General features: G+C 46.8%; 1 protein-coding gene across 3 annotated transcripts in view; it reads left to right on the top strand.

Moving 5' to 3' along the window:
• The window catches only part of SLIT3 (slit guidance ligand 3), a 619,979-nt gene that overhangs the window by 464,863 nt on the left and 135,951 nt on the right, over nucleotides 1-19,165 (top strand). For all 3 annotated transcript variants that reach the window (XM_068536340.1, XM_068536341.1, XM_068536339.1), the window contains exons 8-9: nucleotides 4,037-4,200; nucleotides 13,447-13,588. In XM_068536340.1, coding sequence (XP_068392441.1) covers nucleotides 4,037-4,200; nucleotides 13,447-13,588 — 306 coding nt within the window. The remainder of the gene's footprint in view (nucleotides 1-4,036; nucleotides 4,201-13,446; nucleotides 13,589-19,165) is intronic.

Genomic DNA, 19,165 nt, shown 5'->3' with positions numbered 1-19,165 from the left:
CTCGCCTGCGCAACCAGCAGTCCAGCTCCTGTGGGCTGCAGCTTTGTGATTTCTACCTCCCCTCCTGTTATTTTCAGTTGAAAAGCATCAGTAAGAGAGCAGGGAGGGGTCCACGGGAGGCAGGGAAGATGGTGAGGTCTGGATCTTTGTCGGGGTGTTGTAAGGGTGGGGGAAGAGGGCAGGAGAGTTTTTTCTCCTTGTTTCTGCTGTCATACTTCCCTGTGGTCCTGAACACTCATCTGATGAGTTCAGATCAATCCATCAATCTCGTCTGTTCTCTTTGCTCCCTGCCTGCTGCCATTTTCTCTTTAGTTTAATTTCAGAGATGGCTCTGTAGAGAACACCCCAGAGACTTGAGCTGACTAATCCCCCTTCACTGTAATTAAAGTGTGGTGGTGAGGGGGGAGCGCTGGTGGTGGAGAAAGGGGGAAGAGGAGAGAGGAAGGAAGTCGTAAATGGGATTTCTAAAGGAAAGCTTTTATATTGAATTCAGGAAGCCACATTTTATAGAAAATGAACGCTGACCCTCTCTAAAAGGATTTGCTGGAAATTTAATTTAGCATCTGTGGCTAAAAGGCACCTTTTACAAATTGGCATTTGTATTCATTCACCTTATCTTCTGTAAAAGTGGTTTCGCCAACATGAAATATGGTGTTTCTGTCCACAAAAGACCACAGAACAACTGACAGGAACCACGTAGCCACCTTGATGCTTTGGTGGCTAAGAAATGATAGCCTTGTACAGGCAGGGCCTTGGGTTGGGAAGAGCCTGAAGTCTGGAGCTAGTCTCCTCACAGTAAGAATAATAAGAGCAAACATTTCTTCGGTAGTTTACGGTGTCCCAGGCCTTGTGCTTAGCATTTTTCATGAATCATTTCAATCCTCACAATGGCCCAAGCAAGGAGGCACCATTAATATCCCCGTTTTATAGATGATAACACTGAGGCCCAGGATTAGATTGCTGCCCAAGGTCAAAGTCGAAAACCACAGAGCCTATGTCAGATTCTGGCACTATGACATCAGAACCTGAGCTTGTCCCATTCAGTAGGAACAAAAGCAGAAGAGCATCAGGTGAGCTGAGGAAGGGGAGACCGGAGCTTCCACATGGCTGAAAGGCCACTGGAGGCCACCCTCCTTGTGTCATGGCCATCACAAAAGTTATTGAAAGTAATTAAGATTATGTCTCTTCTCACTCAAGAAAACTAGACATACTCCTGGCAGTGTCTGGGCTCAAGTTTCGAGATAATCAAGATTCTTTTTCTTTTAACATTCGTATTTGGGATAACATTGCTCAATTTGATCTACGAAACATGATGTAAAAGGCAGCTTGAAAGACTCTGCCCAGCTCGACTCTCCAGCCCTTCTGCTGGGTAAAATTCCAAGAGGGGGAGATCTGAGCCTGTCCACTGTCCTGGGCTTTTGACAAGAGCCTTCACATGGCTTCAAAAGCAGTTTGGGTCACCTCTTTTCCATGGTCCTACTTACGAGAGGAGAAATTCCTACAGGAAATGGACAAAGGGATAAGGACCATCTGTAGCAAGGTTAAAAAAGAGGTAGCTTGGGGCTCGCCAGTGGGGGTTAAGGAACAACCAACCTAATATAATCTTCCAAAAGGGAAACCGCTGACATTTTGATTATCCCAGAAATTAATCAGCTCAGTTAGGATCTGACTTACCTAAACCTCATTTTTGTTGTTCCATTGATCTCTTACCTCTGACTGGAACTGATGGGAATTTGTTTGCATTGATCCGCCTTGTTTCCTTAGCTTCCATACCTCAGTGCCAAAGAGGGCAACTGCCTTTCCTAATAAAAGCCAAACTCATTAAAAGGCACACAAAAAAACTCTGGCACCTCAGCCTGTGTGTGCCACTGCAACCTACCTCTGCTCTCCCTTGTCACTAAGAACTGACCCACTGTCACTTTTTTCCTAGACAGCCTTTATACCTGGTGGTGTATTCCTGGCTGCGCAATCATCTCTCTCTCCCTCCCTCTCCCTCTCTCTCTCTCTCTCTCTCTGTCTCTCTCTCTCTGTCTCTCAACAGCTCACTGATGGGTCAGGAGACAGATCATTTTCCCTCATCCTGCAGTTTCCCAAAAAGTCCCAATGCAGAAAAGGAATTCCCTCCTCCCCTTCATACTCTTTGGGAAAGAGTAACCAGCTCCAAGTCCAACACCAGGCCCTCCTCCATCCTTGGCACAAAGTGGTCATCTTTGTTGAATACACAGAGGTCTTGCCTTCCTTCTTAGAACAGAGGTCCTTCCCTCCAGGTTAGGATTTTGCCTCCCCTCCCCCTTCCCACCTGTCGTACCTCTTCCTGGAGTGCCAGACTAAGAGGGAGCCAGGCTTGTTTCCACAGCATCGGGGCCTGAGCTTTGACGCTCAGAGGCGAGCATTGCTTGGGGCCCATTACAGGCACAGTATCTTGGTCCTGGGGGTCTATGCAGTTGTCTTTGACTTTTAAGAATTGGCTCTGAAATACAAAAAGAAAATTATAGCATCAAAGTTAATCATGTTTAAACAAAATCGTAAAAAATCTTTTCAAATATTTTTCAGCAGAAAAAAATGGCATTCTAGGTGGGATATGGGTTTGTTTAGTCAGTCTGATATTATGGGACCTGGGACCCCCACCCTGAGTCTGCCAAGGTCCCTGGTGGCCCTGGCCTGCCCGAAATTTGCACCCGTGCAGGGCCAGGGAGACTCTGCTGGCAGGCAGCGCAGATGGGCTACACTTGGCCAATGTTTAGCAATGTTGACCTTACACTAAGTGGAGTGTGGTCAAGAGCCCTTCAGCTCTCTCCATTTCAGACACGGATGTAGCCTGAGCCACTGCTTCGGTCTGCCACTCAGTATTAACTGGCATGACACAGAGTACTTGCAAGTCCCAAGATATTGCTGGCTGGTGCAGGTGCAGGATGGGGCAGTTAAAATTTGCATCAGAAAGCCAAGTATATGATAAGCTGTCGTGACTAAAACTCACCTACCGCCACTGCTAATGATCTAAGTTTGTAGGGACTGTGGAAGTTGGAAACCCCTGATGCAGAAACCCTGGGGAGGAACCTTTAGGAGCCCCTGGGTATCCTTAGGTTGCCCTCCAGACAGTGGAAAGGAAATTCAACTTAACCAGATGAGGTTCCCCTCAGATGTGGAACCTCCAGATCCGTCTCAGGAATCTTATTCACTCCAGGATGAGAAGCTGATCTGGAACCACAGCTACTAGAGGGAGAAAGCCCAAGAGTCCTGAAGATGGATAAAGCCTTTTCAGAGGCACTGAACCAGTCAGAATAGCAAATACACCAGGTGGACTTGAACTTGGGAAGGCTAGGAAGGGCACTCTGGAGAAAGTGCTGTGGATTACAAGAGTCTGTAAACACCTTATTTAAATAGGAGGATGAAGAGAAGGTACATCCTTCAGCAAGTACCCTTCTCTCTGTGCCCTGCTTACCCTGGCTAGAGCACACAGCGGTATTGGTTTTAGGCTCACCAGCATGACACACAGGGGGTCCATTAAAGGGACACTTAGAGAGAAAACGAAGGAAGGAGAGGAAAGACAACAGCCGATCTCGGCCACAGTTCACCACAGACTGGAGCGTGGAGATTAAGAAGCCGTTGTAAAGCATCTGTAACCAGGGCTAGCTAAAGTACGGAAAGCTACACCTGAGTCACCCTTTTGGAAGTTTGACCTGAATCAGGATCATTGCTGTAATAATGTCACCCTCCCTCTTCTATGTGTTGAGCCTTTCCTGAGTGGGAGAGAAAAGGGTGGAATTACTATTAAAAAATGGGAATTGCTCAGAACCCTGGAGGCCTCCATTGGATGTGGCCGGCACGAGAAGATGACTGTCATTTGTGGCTTGGCAATAAGAGGGTTGAGGCTCCTGTGGTGATTCCACGGTGCAGAGGGCAGTGCTCCCCTGGGCTCCCGAGGATTGTCACACTGGGCAAAGGGCACGGAGGTTCAGCCCACTCTATTCAGACAGTGGCATCCTCCCCACTTCCTGCTGTGACAGCATCTTCCCTCTGTCCCTCCCTCTCCCAGGCGCCTCCACTCCAACCACCTGTACTGCGACTGCCACCTGGCCTGGCTCTCGGATTGGCTGCGACAGAGGCGGACCATTGGCCAGTTCACTCTCTGCATGGCTCCTGTGCACCTGAGGGGCTTCAACGTGGCGGACGTGCAGAAGAAGGAGTACGTGTGCCCAGGTGAGGTGACCCCACCACTCCCCTCCCCTCCTGTCCTGTGACTCGCCCACCTGTGAGCTCTCCTTAACATCACCTTGGCCTTGAACGCACACCCCAGCCCAGAGCTCGGTGTGGAGCCTCGCAGGTTGCCCCAGCATTCGCCAGTCACTTAAAAGAACTCTAAGGTGCCTCCAGGGGTTCCAGAAAAGAAGCTCTTGCCATCTGATAAAGGAAAATGCTCAAGGAACTCATGAATCACTTCCTTTGACGCCTCAGAGTCCATTAGGTACTTGAGCATTGGCCAAACCCGTTCCTATCGCCCATTGCTCCTAGAAATGGAGAGTCAGGCTAATAGAGGCTATGGGGTCAGCCTGCTTGGCTGGAAATCTTAGCTCTGTCTGTTAATGGTGTGTGACTTTGGTAAGTTTCTGCATGTCTGCAAAATAGAAAAAATTGTAGTCCATAACTCCAGAGATGGGTGGGAGGATTAAATGAAGTAATGCATATAAAGCACTTAGCATAATACACAGCACTTGGTGAGAGCTAATGAGTGGAGCTTAATTATTATAGTTTAGTGGGCCCACAAAATGCTGAGCAAACACGAGAGTTTGATCTGTGGGTAATCGAACTGTAATAGAAGCACAGGTGCCCATGTAGTACAGAAAACAGAGCTGTGCTTGGACATGACTGAAGGCCGCTCATCTCTCCAGGACGGGAGGTGGCTGAGTGGCCTGAGAAAAGCTTCCCAGAGGATGTCACCTTTGCCTTGGGTCCTAAATGTTGTTTGCTTGTTTGTTTTTACTTTTCATTGACATTGCCCAATCCCATCCATTCTTCCCTTTTCTGGTGGCAAGGAAGTAAGCTAATCTCTTGATTTCCTCAAAAAAAAAAAAAAAAAAAAGAGTATTCAGTTGAGGAGTTCCCCAAAGATGCATTCCTGAGATCCAGGAACTCAGTCCTGGAATTGGGACCCAGTGGCTTCTAAAGGCTGATCTTGGGGCTCTGGTGTGTAGGAAGGGAAAAGGTCAATGAGGAGCTTAGCGTGGGTGGGGACTGCACTTTTCACCTTTTTTTAATTGCTGCCCACTTTCAGTATGGAAGGTTTATTGAGCCCACTATGCGCTATGGGACCCCCATGTGGCCAGGAGTGCAGACTGGCCCTCTTCTGCTCTTAGGCTGCATTTGCCATATATAGGAATTTTCCTTGAATTCAACTTTATCTCCCTGATCTGCTGCTTTCTCCTGTCATGTTACAACTTTATCAAGTCATTTAATACCCAAAAATATTTTAACATGTTTCAGAGCAGTACCTCAACAATTTCCTATAGACGCCCACTTAGAAATCACTTTCCATCAAACACATAATAAAACCGTTTATCACACAGGCACCCAACTCAAATATAGTGACTGTAATTACAGTAATTATTAGGCAAAGGGTACAATATCGGCATAAGTGCCAGTGAAAGAAATAATTATAGAGTGCAGGAGTCATCCAAAAGCTATTGAGAAAAACTAATTAGGGAGAAGGTTAAAACACATTATTACGGGTGGGTACCAAGTTTAAAGCTGCGCACCAACACGAAGGTGCTTTGTCATGAAAGCACCTTCCCATCAAGGGAGTGCCGAGACATTGCTTACCCAGCAGCAGTCAGGACCCAAAACCCAGGGCCGGAAGGCTGATCCTCCTGGGTCCTGGAAACGTTACTGCCCCAGGTCTCCTTCCTCTGAAAAAGCTGGATCTCACAGGTGGATTAATAGTTACATAGGTGACTGTGACCTTTGTCATATCCCCTGTTTATAGCAATCAAGCCCATTGCTTGTGACGGGCTGTAACTTCTTCATACGAGGCCAGGTGTCTTTTAAGGACACGAGAATTTAATCCACAGACTGCAGACATGAATATGCTGTTAACCTCCACCCTCTCACTAGTAGTATGAATTTAAGGGAGTGACATATTAGGGCCCCTATGCATGGGGGATTTTTTAGATGCTTTTCCCAGGCTCTCAAGGCTTCAAAATAGGATGCTGTGCAGGGTAACTTTCTGAAAAGTAAGTCAGATACAATGGCGGGGGGAACTGGTGAACTGAACATCTGTAACGAATGAACAACCGCCCTCATTAGTGGGGTTCAGGAGGAGCACCCCCTCCCAAAAGTACTACGTCTTTCATGATTTGTTCAAGGTAGGTGGTGAGACTGTGATAAAAGGATGCCAGAGGAAGCAGCGTGGAGCAGGACTCAGCCTGTGCAAGCACAGGAGGTCAAAGAAACGGGCTATTTTCAGGTACCGACCAACCCGCCTACCATGAGATGCAGCCCACCTCTGAGGGTGCAGGCCCTGCCCCACGGCAGAGCCCAGCTAGGCATCCGAATGAGGCGGTCTGGGACAGACCTGATGGCCATTGTTGAAAGCTGCAAAACCACCAGGGTCCCTCCTCATCCAAGCTATTTCTCCCATAACCCGCAGGAGGAGGACTTCAGTCAAGAAAGGAGGAGCATGAAAATCTCTTAAAAAATAGAAGTCGTCTGCTCAGGAGAAAAAAGGGCATGGGGCAGTACTTCAACCATCCCTATGCGTATTCATCACCAGTGGCCCCTGTTGAGGCAGCCTTAGAAAAACCTCCCTGCGCCCCTACACGGTATCGAAAAATTCACCCAACGCATGACTCCAGAGACAGGAAAGAGCTTTATCTCTCTCAGCCTGTGACAGCCCTGCCTGCCCAAGTTCCTGATATCTCCCTTTGAATTAAATCCGGCTGTCTGGAGCCCAGCCTCTTCTCCCCAGAAGTCCAGGCTACTGGTTCCTTATCACCGCAGCTAACCCAGAAATTTGCTAGTAGCACACTCTGGCAAAATTCGTCCCCTCTGTCAACGGTCCCCTTCAATCAAAGGCGTTTATTTTCCTCCCCTGGGGAGAGAGCTGGGCATTTTTCACAAGGGTGGGAGACTCTTATTTTATTTATTATTAACAGTTTTCTATGATATACAGCAGGACTGCTTAGTTTCCTTTAGCTCTTGCTGAAGGGATTTCTGTTAATTTTCCTTGTTTTAAGAGGAAGTTAGGGCCCTAGGACTAGAAGAGTCCCTCAGTGGACGTTATGAGTTCATACAGCAGATTGGAGAAAAGGTTCTGCTTTGGCCATGATTAGGCTCACGTGAGTTGCAAGTTGAATTTTTTTTTCCATCCTTAGCTAAAGGGCTTATTTTGGAGTTTAAACTTTAGGATTTGTCTTCCACGTGTCAATTTTCTTATCCCTTAATCTGAGAAAGTTTCTACCAGTTACAATTTGTAATTCAAGGGTAGTAGCTAAATATTTGACCTCTTGAGTCAGTTATCTCTTTCCTCTGAATATCTTTGAACCCATTGGTTTGTCCACCCTTTTCACATTTATCCGTCCTTTGCCTTTGAATGTGAGATATATTTTCATGAAGATTAATCTTGTCTTCTAGTAATAAGGCTCTGTGTCTTACATTTTTTTCCGGTGCCCCAATACCTAGAATAGTGCTGGATCCTAATAGCCTCTCAACAAACTCTTCCTCAGTTATTATTAAAAATGAAACAGGTGTATCTCCTTGGAAACAAGAAACTTTCCCCTTCTACATCTTTTTTTTTTTTTTAATTTGAGACTAGTTACTAGGTATAAAGATAATTAAGGTGAGCCATGACTAGCCACCCATTCCCTTAGGAGGTTTTAATTAAAACACCATAATTGGACATTGCAGGAATGAGATTATTAGGTTTATTTAGCCATTCTCCAAGTTATCATGCCTCTGGTATTTAAATCATGTTCATTTATATTCTCATCATAATTGCTCAAGTCCCATTGTCATTGCAGTCTGTTGTTGGCTTTTGAAAGACCAGAGGCCAACAGGGATGCTTAATTTGAATACTGGAATTAATTTATTTCCACGCGCTCACGAGGCCAGTAGATTTTCCAACTGTCCGCACTCTACTGGGCGAAGTTCTCTTTAAAGACAGAAAGAGAGAAACAACGGCTCTAACGCAAGAGTGTCCAGCCATCTCCAGGGTAGCTGACACAATACATGTCTCTCCCCTGAGCCTCCTTTCCTGCCTCCTGAGATTCCAAGGCTTTGACGGTTTTCCACTTCATGGCAATAGAGAGGCAAGGTGGGTGTCTTTTTGGCAGAGGAGATGGTAGAAGAGCCCTTCTATTATGGGAATAATAATAATGGATCTACGACAGGGGTTTTATGAGGGTCAAGTGAGGTGATATATACAAAGCACTCAGTGCAGTGCATAGGAAACATCCTATAAACGTTAGCTACTATTATGAGAATGATGGTCATTATTAGATTGGCCACGACTGTGTCCACGGGCAGGTACGCTTCTCTCTCAGGGCTTCTGTTTCCCCACCATCTCCATGGCCCTCTCTGGGCCTGGAGTTCGGTGACCTCTGCCCCACTCATCTGGGCAGACAAGTTAGGGCCTTTGGCTTTCAGGGTGATGATCATTCCCGTTTGCCAATGAGCAGAAGAACAAAGATGGGGTCAGAGCTGGGCAGGAGTCATATCCCTGGTCGCTGCTCCATCTTTCTTCTTTCTCAGAACCAGAGGGAGAATTGTGCAGTCAGCAGAGGGAGGGTAATTTGTACAATGTCCATGCCGGTGACCACAGGTACTTGCCCTGTGAGAGGTCTAGCTGGGAACGCGTTCCTGCCCTCTTGCTCGTTGACAACCCCCTGGGCTGGGAAGCAGCTCCCTTGATGACCAGTAAGAGCAGGAAGGGCCAGCACCTCCGTTCCCCCCGAGCTCTGCTCTGCCCTCCCTCCAGACATCAGGCCACAGTCCAGGGAGTCTTAGGAGACATCTGAAGGGAGGCCGGGCATCTCAGCTTCCTCCTTGTTTGGCACAGAGGTGGCTTTGGCTCCAGATTGAAATTCCAGAGCTGCAGTGATTAAGGAAAGGTGAGATGGGCCCCCAGAAGAGAGACAGGTACTCGGCCCACATCCCCATCTCCCTACTCTGATCAGGACATCCTTCCACCCCAGGGCAGTAGCATTTTAGCACTGGGATGGAAGAGTTCCAAGAGCAGAGAAGCTGGGCACTTATTTTAAAATGAAGAAAGGAAGAACAAGTCCACATGCACTCCTAGGTTTATAAGAGAACGTCTTAGAAAGTAGATGACAGGGGGTCTGCCTGCTAGTTCATCAGTACGCTCTGATTTAAGGCCCTTGCTGTGCCAGGGAGAAGAGGCAGTGGTACCAGTCGGCAGGCTCCCTCGAGGACCATGAGGACTCATAGGCCCCCTGAGAACGCATCATACAACAGGGACACACACGTGCATGCAGGCAGGCACACACCTAGAGAGACCCTTTCCATCAAGGAGACGCAGAGACTCCTTCTACCCCAATATAAAAGCTCTGCTCCCATTCCTCTCTGCTTCCTAGCTTGTCGTCATAGAGTTTGCTGGGTAGAAAGGTAGGTGTTTCCTCGCTTTGTCCCCCTTGGAAATCTCCTATCTCCTGCATCACTCTCTTTAGCCTCAACGTGTGTGCACAGGAAAGGCTGGGAGGGATGGATTTGCTGACAGAGGACCTAGGACACCTGACCTGCGCAGGTGAGCTAGTCTCAGAGGGAGCCTCGGGGGACTGGACAGATGGCCTTTGCTGTGATAGAAAGACCTGAGCTTCAGGCGTGAGAGTCCTGTCTACCCATTGCCACTCCGTTTCCCCACTCTGAGGCTGATGCTATGGACCGGCGCCCAGGGCACTCAGAACTCAGGGGGCCTCCCCTCACGGTCCTTCCAGAAGAATCGTTCACCTCCATAGCTTGGTGGCATTCAGTCCCCATGTCTCTAAGGCTTCTGGGGCAACTTCATTCATGTATTCATCCTCTCACTCACCCAAGGTGTGTTTATTGAGTGTTTTGTGCCAGGCCCTCTTTTAGGCACTGAGGATATAATAGTGAATAAGACAGAAAAGGTCACTGACCTTGTAGAACTTACATGCTAGTCTCACTCTGTCCAGAGACAGAAAGCAAAGGGGAAGGACTTCTACCACACAGGACTTAGAGGCCCAGAGGGAAATAGGCTTGGTCCCTCCAGCATTGATTAAGGGGGAATGTTTCCAGGGAAAGCAAACTCATCTTTCAACCCCGGCTTAAACCTGAAGTGTTTTGTTTCAACAAGAGAGTAGCATCCTTGCCATGTGTGAATACCTAGCTGGGGAGCTGCCAGCCCAGGATGCTGACAGAGACTATAATTACCGTTGTTTCTCTCTGCGTAATTAAAGGTGTTGTTAGTGACCTGGTTAAGGAAGCTTTTCAAATCCTTTTTGGCCTTGACAACATCCTTTGCAATGTAGCACACCCTTTCTTCCAGATCAGAGCCACCCTGTGAAAGACACAGCTCGTTCCCAGAGGGACTCAAGGCTGCAGCCTGGGTCTGGTTTAAACAGAATTCATTTCAGCACAGAAGTCAGAAGGGGTACCTTTGAAGAAACTCCATTTCAGAACTTTCTGTTGCCCATGTGAGCCGTAAAACATAGCGCCTTTCTTCCGCTCTTTTCTGACATACCCCACTAAGTAATATTTTGACAGATCAAAAGAGGGACGGCCATCGGATACCCTGTGCCTCAGTGGATGGAAAGAAAGGCAAGTGCTCAGGCTCAGGGCTCCTTGGAGCCCCTGATGCTTCCCATCCAGGAAGGTGCGGGGTGTGGCGTGTCTCCCTGGCTGGTCAGGCACCCGAGCCCCTTGATATGCAGGGCCAGGCATGGCAGTTTTCTTTGGGGAGCACCATCTACACTTCAGAAGCCCTGACACCTGCAGTCCTGACGCTCCCAGCCTCCTTGGGAGGATGCAGGTGAGGGGACGTGAGCCCTGCCCGCTGTAGATCCTCTTTGCCACCTGCAAAGAGATGCAGCAGAGGAGGGAAAGCTTTTAGGTGTCTTCTGCTCCTTCTACTTCCATTTTTCTGAAGAACACTAGTCGATCTCTAGACCCAGAAAGGACTTCAGAAGTCATGCAGTCCAAACTTCACCAAGATGGCAGCAGAAAAGCTCAGGGCGGGGGGGTACTGTGACTTGCCTGAGGTCTTGTAGACAATTCATGGCAGAGCCAGACCCATTATTAATAATAACAACAACAGGACTTCCCTGGTGGTCCAGCGGTTAAGGCTCCATGCTTCCACCACAGGGGGCGAGGGTTCGATCCCTGGTCTGGAAAGTTCTGTGTTCCGCATGGTGCAGCCAAAAAACAGTGATAACAATAATAACAACAAAAACAATAACAAATAACACGACTAAGCGCTAACTCTGTGCCATGCCCTCTTCTAAATATTGATATTTTACGTGCATTAATTTCCTTTGCCTTAGCAATAAAGCCATGCTATGAAGTAAGTATTGTTGTTTCCCCCATTTTACAGGTGGGGAAAACTGAGGCACGGGGACATAAGGATGATAGGATAGAACCAGGGTTCAAATTGAGCCAGTGGGACTCCAGAGCCCACACTCTTGGCCACAACAGTCTCATTCCTGATCTGAGGTTCTTACAGGCTGGCTCTCTGGGGTTGTCATTTTCTCAGAAATGTAAAGACTTTCCCAGTTTGGAACAAAGCCAGCACCACCTCTCTATCTAAGAGAATGTTCCACTTGGGGATTTTAATGTAAGTTATCATCTCTCTGGCATTTTCCATGGTCTCTGTTAGATCCACTAGTGTGACACTGGAGAGTTTGAAGTCCTTGTACCCTAGACAAGAATATTTGCTCGAATGTTCCACCTAAGAGGGTGTTTTTAAATTGTGTGTGTGTGTCTGTGTGTCTGTGTATGTGTGTGTGAAAGTGAGGCCAAGGGAAGTAAGAATCTTTGGTCACTGGGTTGCACTTATGGCAAAGTAAATGTTCCAAATTAAGCCATAGGCATCGATTTGAGTCTTGCAGGAGGACCACCCCCAAGTATAGGGACTGTTGAACGTGGAGAGGGGAGCTTCTGCTTTAAGGCTCACTCACTGTCCAAACGAGGACTTGCCCCAGGCCCGGTCAGTCCTCTGATTCTACCACCGTAGCTAGACTCGCTCTGGCTTCCCAGCCTCAGCCTCTCCAGTGAACAGGGGCCAAACCAAAATCATCTTTGCCTACAGGTGTTTTCCATGTTTCACGTTTAACCTCTCTCCAAGAGCCCCCAGCCAGACGGTCCATGTCTGAGCAGTGAGGGTGTTTGCAGAGTTAGTCTGAGTTTGGTCTCAGCCCATGGCCCTTTGCTCAGGGAGGTGGATCTGGAAAGACATTGAAATCACCCCTGTTGGCTGGATCCCCAGGTATAGGATAAGGTCCTGAGAAGGCCATTGGGTTGAGTTTACCTTTTGGACCACAGTGTCCACATTTGAGAAACTAACCACAGGTTTGCAATTCTTACCTCACTTTGAAGAAACAGTCATAGCGTGAAAACTTACAGTGTCTTTAAAATGTTTGAATTTACTTCTGCTAGCGATTTGGTGTGACCACCAGAGAAAGTGATTAAGATTCTTATGACTCTTTGAATCTTGAGTTAGTTTGCTAATATGTTTATCTTCATTCGGCTTTCTAAATAAGCTCCTTCCTTGCCATTTTCTTGGGTTTTTTACCACTTTGCGTTAAATTCACACGGGTTCTCACCTCAAACAAAACTAAGACTCCAAAATATGTAGTAACTTATTCACTTTTTTTCTAATGAGATAAGTTTTATTTACATGTTCTTTGGACATAAAAGCTGTTTGAAAAGGCCTTGGATGTCGCTGTTGATGGATCTGTTGACACTTGGACAACATCAGTGCCCCAAATGAGGAAATTCTGTCACCTTTTCTCTTCCCACTTGGTTCTGATAGTGACTTCCAGCCACTTGAGAAAGAAACGAAGGTGTGTCTACATGCGGTATCCAAGCCCCAGATAAAAGCCCAAAACCCTGGAATGTCATTCAGACATGGGACTCCCTGAAAAAGTAGTCCCAGCGTATGCTCTTTGCATTGCAGTGGCATATTTTCATGTGTGATTGATTCTGAGAGCAACTCTGTCTCTGAAAGACTAAGGATGAGGGGATGACAGAGCAAGTGGAACAATCTAGAAATGGTCAGGTCAAGGGTAGACTCTCTCCTCTTGGCTGAATGTTTAGCCAGCAGCAGCTGTGTCTCCATCTGAGGGCCGATGTTAACTGGTGATGATTTTTCAGGTAGCTGATCAGGTAACGCTGCCTCCTTGGGAAGCTGGTTAAGAGACACAGAAGCCCAGGCGGCTGCTGACACTGACATGAATTGACCATTGTGTTCTGGTCCCACAGGCCCGCACTCGGAGCCTCCATCCTGCAATGCCAACTCCATCTCCTGCCCTTCAGCCTGCACTTGCAGTAATAACATCGTGGACTGTCGAGGGAAGGGCTTGATGGAGATCCCCGCCAACTTGCCAGAGGGCATCGTTGAAATGTAAGTGCCTGTCCGCTGCCCTCTGTCCCTGGCGAGTTCGCCTCTTGGTCTCAGCCAGTCCCCCACAGGCTGGCGGCATGCTGGGCTGTTAGAGCTGACTGTTGAAAGCACTCAGCATCTCTTTGCTCTCTTTCCAGGCTTTCCCAGGTATGATAGCTCAGGGGTTAAGAGCATAGATTCTAGAGCACAGTCAGCAAATGACAGCCCATGGGCCAAGTATGTCCACCACCTATTTTTGTAAATAAAGTTTTATTGGAACACAGCCACACCCATTCATTTATGTATTGCCTATGGCTGTTCTTGTAGGGCATTATTGAGTAGTTGTGACAAAGGAACTTACAGCCCACCAAGCCTAATATATCTTCTGTCTGGCCCTTTGCAGTAAAGGTTGGCCAGTCCCTGCCCTAGAGTCACCCCGGGATTATATCCTGCCTCTACCATGTACTAGCTGTTTGTGATTATGGGCAAAATAATTGCTCTCCCTCGTCTCTAGTATTCTCATTTATAGTAATGTGATAATTATAGTATTACTCAATGGGTCATTGTGAAAACTAAATGAAATACCACATGTAAAGCACTTAATATAGCCCTTGACACAAGGGCAAGCCTTCTATAAAATGGTGGTGGAGGAGGAAAGTATACGAATAATGAACTGATTTCACAGCTACTATTACTGAGCAAGAGACTGAGCTCTTAATCATTTCAAATCAGATTACTGTCGTCTAGATTAGACCTTTGGGTAATGAGACAAGATTGTGTGTGTCTATGTGTGTGCACAGGTGTCCAAAACTCCAGTAAAATTTGTTTGTCCATGTAGCTTAATCTTGTCCACTCTTCTCTCATATGTTAGAAAATGGCCAGTGTCTCATTCTGGATTGAGTAGAGGGTCGGTGAACATTGACCTGAAGATCACTCTTTACATGACAATAACTGTTTTCACTTCTACCTTCATCTTTAGATGGCTTTATTAAACACATCATTAGATGGAACCCCCCCAACTACAAACACCATTAGATAAAAGCCCTCCAAATGAAAGATATTGTATACATTTCCCTCACCTCTCTGCTGCATCATCTCCTCTCCCTACTCCCCCTTCCCCTCCTCTCCTTCCTCCTCCTCCCTTTTCCCCTCCTCCCCCTCCTCTTTCTCCTCTTATGCATGCCCTTCTGTTCCCAATGCATTCCAATAGATGACCCACTGACCCTTTCATTCATTCATGCATTCATTCAACAAACATCTATTGTGAGCCCACTGTGGTCCAATCATTGTTCTGTGCTTAGGGAGCAGCAGTGAACAAAATAGACCAAATTTCTACCTTTATGGTGCTTGCATTCTAGTTGAGGGAAGAGTACAATAAACAATAAACAGAACAAAGTAAATTAGATATTATGTTAGAAGATGGTAGGTTCTATGCAGAAAAATAAAGAAATGAGTGAGAGAAAAAGCAAGTGGATATCTGGAGGAGAGTATTGCAAATAGAGAGGACAGCATGCACAAAGGTCCTGAGGTAGGACTGTGCCTGGTATACCAGAAGGCCAGTGTGGCTGGAGTGGAGTAAACACAAGGAAGAGTGTCAGGGGATGAGGTCAGAGGGGTAATGAGGGGCCAGATCATTTTAATGACTTTGGTTTCACCCTGATTGAGATGAGAAGAAACATATAACTTACAACAGGGGAGCCTTCGTTTCTTCTTTCTTCAGTTGCTTTGCCAGCTTTTCTCTGATTCCCTTTAAAACGTTCTTCCCCAGCCCCAGTGGACACAACCCATGCCTCCACACCCTTCCTGCAGGCAGGAGCGAGTCAGCCACGAGTGTTTTTTTGGCCCTGACATCCACACCTTCTGTACCTTCCTCCACCTTCACTCAGCCGTCAGTCTTCTTTTAGCAAAAACCAACAGTGAATTCCCTTTGTGTTTTACTGTGACTTGCCTTCACTCCTTGTGGTCCGTCGCTCTAGCCTTGGAGAGCCCTTCCTTCCCGGGACTTCACTTAGACCTCACACCTGTCCCGCCCATCCCCACCCCCTGCCCTTCGTCCCCCATTTCCCCCTACGCCTGTCCCTCCTCTCTGCCTTTTCTGTACCGTTCGCCCTTCTCTTTTTCTCCCTCCCTTGATCCACCCCCCACTTCTTTCCCTCTCTGCACCCATGGTCTTCCCACTTTCCTCCCCAGCCTGGTCTCTTTCTCCACCCAGTTAACCCTGTGCTCCTCGTCACAAGGGCCATCCCCTCCATCCATGCCAGGGTAGGACTCTGGGCCTCCCAACGAGGGTGTCAAGACAGAATTCCTGCCAACATTCATCGCATTTCAGATTCCCATAGCACATTGGTTTCTTTCTCTGCCCCGGCTCGTTCCTTTCCCCTAACATCTGCCAGTTTTTATCTTTTCTCTTTGGCAACCACAGACCTTCCGCTGACCAGGTCCCAAACCCCAGCCCTGATTCAGGAGCTCGGGCCTGCCCGCCCTCCTCTCCCACTCCACACCCCTATGCCTCCAGCCTGGGCCTCACGGGCACACAGCTCAGGTGTCTGGGGGAGAGAAATTACAGACGTCCCCACTGGAGATGCGACCCATGGAGGCCAGACCATACCTGGGCCGTTGGGCTCACACCTGGACATTGAATTTTAAAAGGAACATTGACAAGCTAGGCTAGTTCTTTCTGAAAGGCTGTCTTGATTATTACTGAGTTTTTCCTTAAATGAGGTCAAGTAAGAATAACAAGAACAATGTGATATTTTTCCATTGAGCAAAAATATTCCATTTCAAGAAGTGTCCTTTGTTTTAAATTTCTAGACTTCCTTACTCTGTTATCATTGTTGTTAAAAATACTCTTCATTTTATAAAATGATGGCCACTGAAGGATGAATATGTGTGTGTAATATAAATATGTGTTTAATCATATGTGTCATTATTATATAATTATAAGTCTATATATAAATGTTATGTACAACAGACACACAGAGATTGCCTTAATTGACAAAATAAGAGGTCTGTAACCACCTAGCCTATGAAATCTAGAAGTCTGGGAATGGCCAACCTAGCTAGAGTACTTCTAAAAATAAGCAGCCACAGCAACAAGCACGGTCTTAAGAGTGTAGACCATGAATTCAGGCAGACCCACATTTTAGCTCTGCCCTGCCTTTTAGCCATTGGCAAATAACATTTCTGAGTCTTGGTTTACTCAACTGAAAAATTTGGAGGCTAGTGGTACCGTCTTAATGGTTCGTGTGAAAGTGAAATGAATATATGCTATCAGATGCTTAGTATTGGGTCTGGCGCATAGGATATACTATGTTAGCAGCGATTGGTATTATTTTACTACAACTGCGGCTACTACTGCCACCACTTTTATATTAGGCATGGTGAGAAAGGTTGGAAACCACATCACAGGAGCTGAAGCTACCTGCGTAAGATCCCTCCATAAAGCTCCGTCAGTTCTTTGAAGATTATGGTTGAGAGAACAGGTTCAAGAATTAGGCTAGCCACTTGCACTGTGAATGGAGCCTGGCAGTAGCTCATCTTCATGCAAATGTATGCAGACATGGAAATAAGGCTGCCCCTGCTGACCGGGCACACACGACCCACCAGACAGATCGCCTAGAACTTCTCTTGCTGTGCTTGCCTCATTCTCCTCTGTGATAAAATAAAGCTGAGACATTAAAGCAGATGAGGCAAGATTCTCTGGTTAGGTGCTGGGAGAGGTGACATGTAAGAGAGACCTTTGCAGAGGAGACCTGTTTGTTCCTTGAGGCAACGAAGCCCGTGCCTGGGGATCTGTGTGTTGGCCTAAAAGTCTTTCGAGCAGTTAAAATTCATCCTCTTATCAATGAGAGAAGACCAGTAGGTGGGGGAGGTTGAAAGATGAGAAAGAGGGAGCAGGGAGTAGAAACTGTAGCATGCACCCCAAGATGCACAGGAAGTGTCTGATTTATCATCCCAAAGACATCTGAACGTGACTTCTCTTTTTACCATCAAGAATTCCACCTCATGTCCATAGCCACCTATATAACCCAGATTTCTCCTTCTCCTTAGGGTCGCTTTGCACCACATCTGGTTCTCTGTTCCCTACATGTGCAATCCTTAGCTGGCAGTGATGCACTTAAACCTTGGGAGGGGTTCTGCGCTCCCCAACATTCAGGGGAAGGAAGGTCTATCTCTCATGCAAAGCAATCTTGCAGACTCTTCTAGATTTTTTTCAAAGCCAAAGCAGCTCAGAGAAGTGTGCACTGGTCTCCCCAAATAGCAGAGCCAATTCCTCTAAAAACAGCTTTCTTCCAGAGAACCCACAGTGAGACAATTCACTGCAGATTTTCCTCAAAACTGAGCTCCCACCCACAGCGCTGTCCTTGCTGCTCCCTGTCGTTTCTCTGAACCCGCTGCAGCCTCCAGCAGGGATAGATTCTGGGAAGAGCCAGAGGCCCACACGTTCTTCTGTTCTGTGGTCTTCGTTCCGCCCTCCTGGCCTCAGGGCTCGAGAGGGGCCATCTGTGCCTAGAACCTCACCTTCATCTCTGTCCCATCTTCTTCCATTTTTGCTCTATACCTCCACTTAGTGTCATCCCGAGTCTCATGCCCTTGGCTATAACAGGTAAATTTAGTTGCCGGAGAAAGGTTGTGGATGGACTTAAACGTCAAATCATAAATCAAAAGCATCTAGGGGAAAAGGTAGCCCCATTTTCCACTTAGCCTCCCCTCAACCCCATTGTTTATCTGGGGTGGGGAGATAAACAATGGTTTATCTGCTAAACAAAGCAGATATGCTCCCAGGATACTGGTCACCAGGGACATTTTTAAAAAGAGAGAGAAGTTAAAAAAAAAAAAAAAAAAAAAGCAGCCAGCAGAACAAAAGGGCTGGAGGGCTCTGGAAATCATCAACATCAGGGATTCTTTTCCTTTTTTAAAAAATTGAAGTATAGTTATTTACTATGTTGTGCCAGTCTCTGCTATACAGCAAAGTGACTCAGTTTTACACATATATACATTCTTTTTTTATATTCTTTTCCATTATGGTTTATCCCAGGATATTGAATATAGTTCCCTGTGCTATACAGTAGGACCTTGTTGTTTATCCATTCTAAACGTAATAGTTTGCATTTACAGACCCCAAATTCCCAGTCCATCCCTGTCCCTCCCCCACCTCTCCCTTGGCAACCAGGCAACCACAAGTCCGTTCTGTATGTCTGTGAGTCTGTTTCTGTTTGTAGATAGGTTCATTTGTGCCATATTTTAGATTCCACATGTAAGTGATATCATATGGTATTTGTCTTTCTCTTTCTGACTTATTTCACTTAGTGTGATAATCTCTAGTTGCATCCACGTTGTTGCAAATGGCATTATTTTGTTCTTTTTTTATGGCTGAGTAATATTCCATTGTATATACGTACCACATCTTCTTCTGAGGACACCAGGTTTCCGGGGGGCTTCCATGTGGAAGGAGGGGGGATGGGGTGGGTTGGGGGCAGGTGGGATAAAGGTGAAGCTGATCAGGCAGCAGAATAATTAAGAACAGAGCCTTGGGGTAGATAGTCCTGGGTTTGGATCCCGGTTCTGCCTCTTTCTTGGTACCTTTCTTAACATCTC

This window comes from Eschrichtius robustus, chromosome 2 (genome assembly GCF_028021215.1).
Source record: "Eschrichtius robustus isolate mEscRob2 chromosome 2, mEscRob2.pri, whole genome shotgun sequence".
NCBI classification, from domain to species: Eukaryota; Metazoa; Chordata; class Mammalia; order Artiodactyla; family Eschrichtiidae; genus Eschrichtius; species Eschrichtius robustus.
The sequence above is the reverse complement of the archived record's forward strand: the minus strand, read 5'-3'. Positions and strand labels throughout refer to the sequence as shown.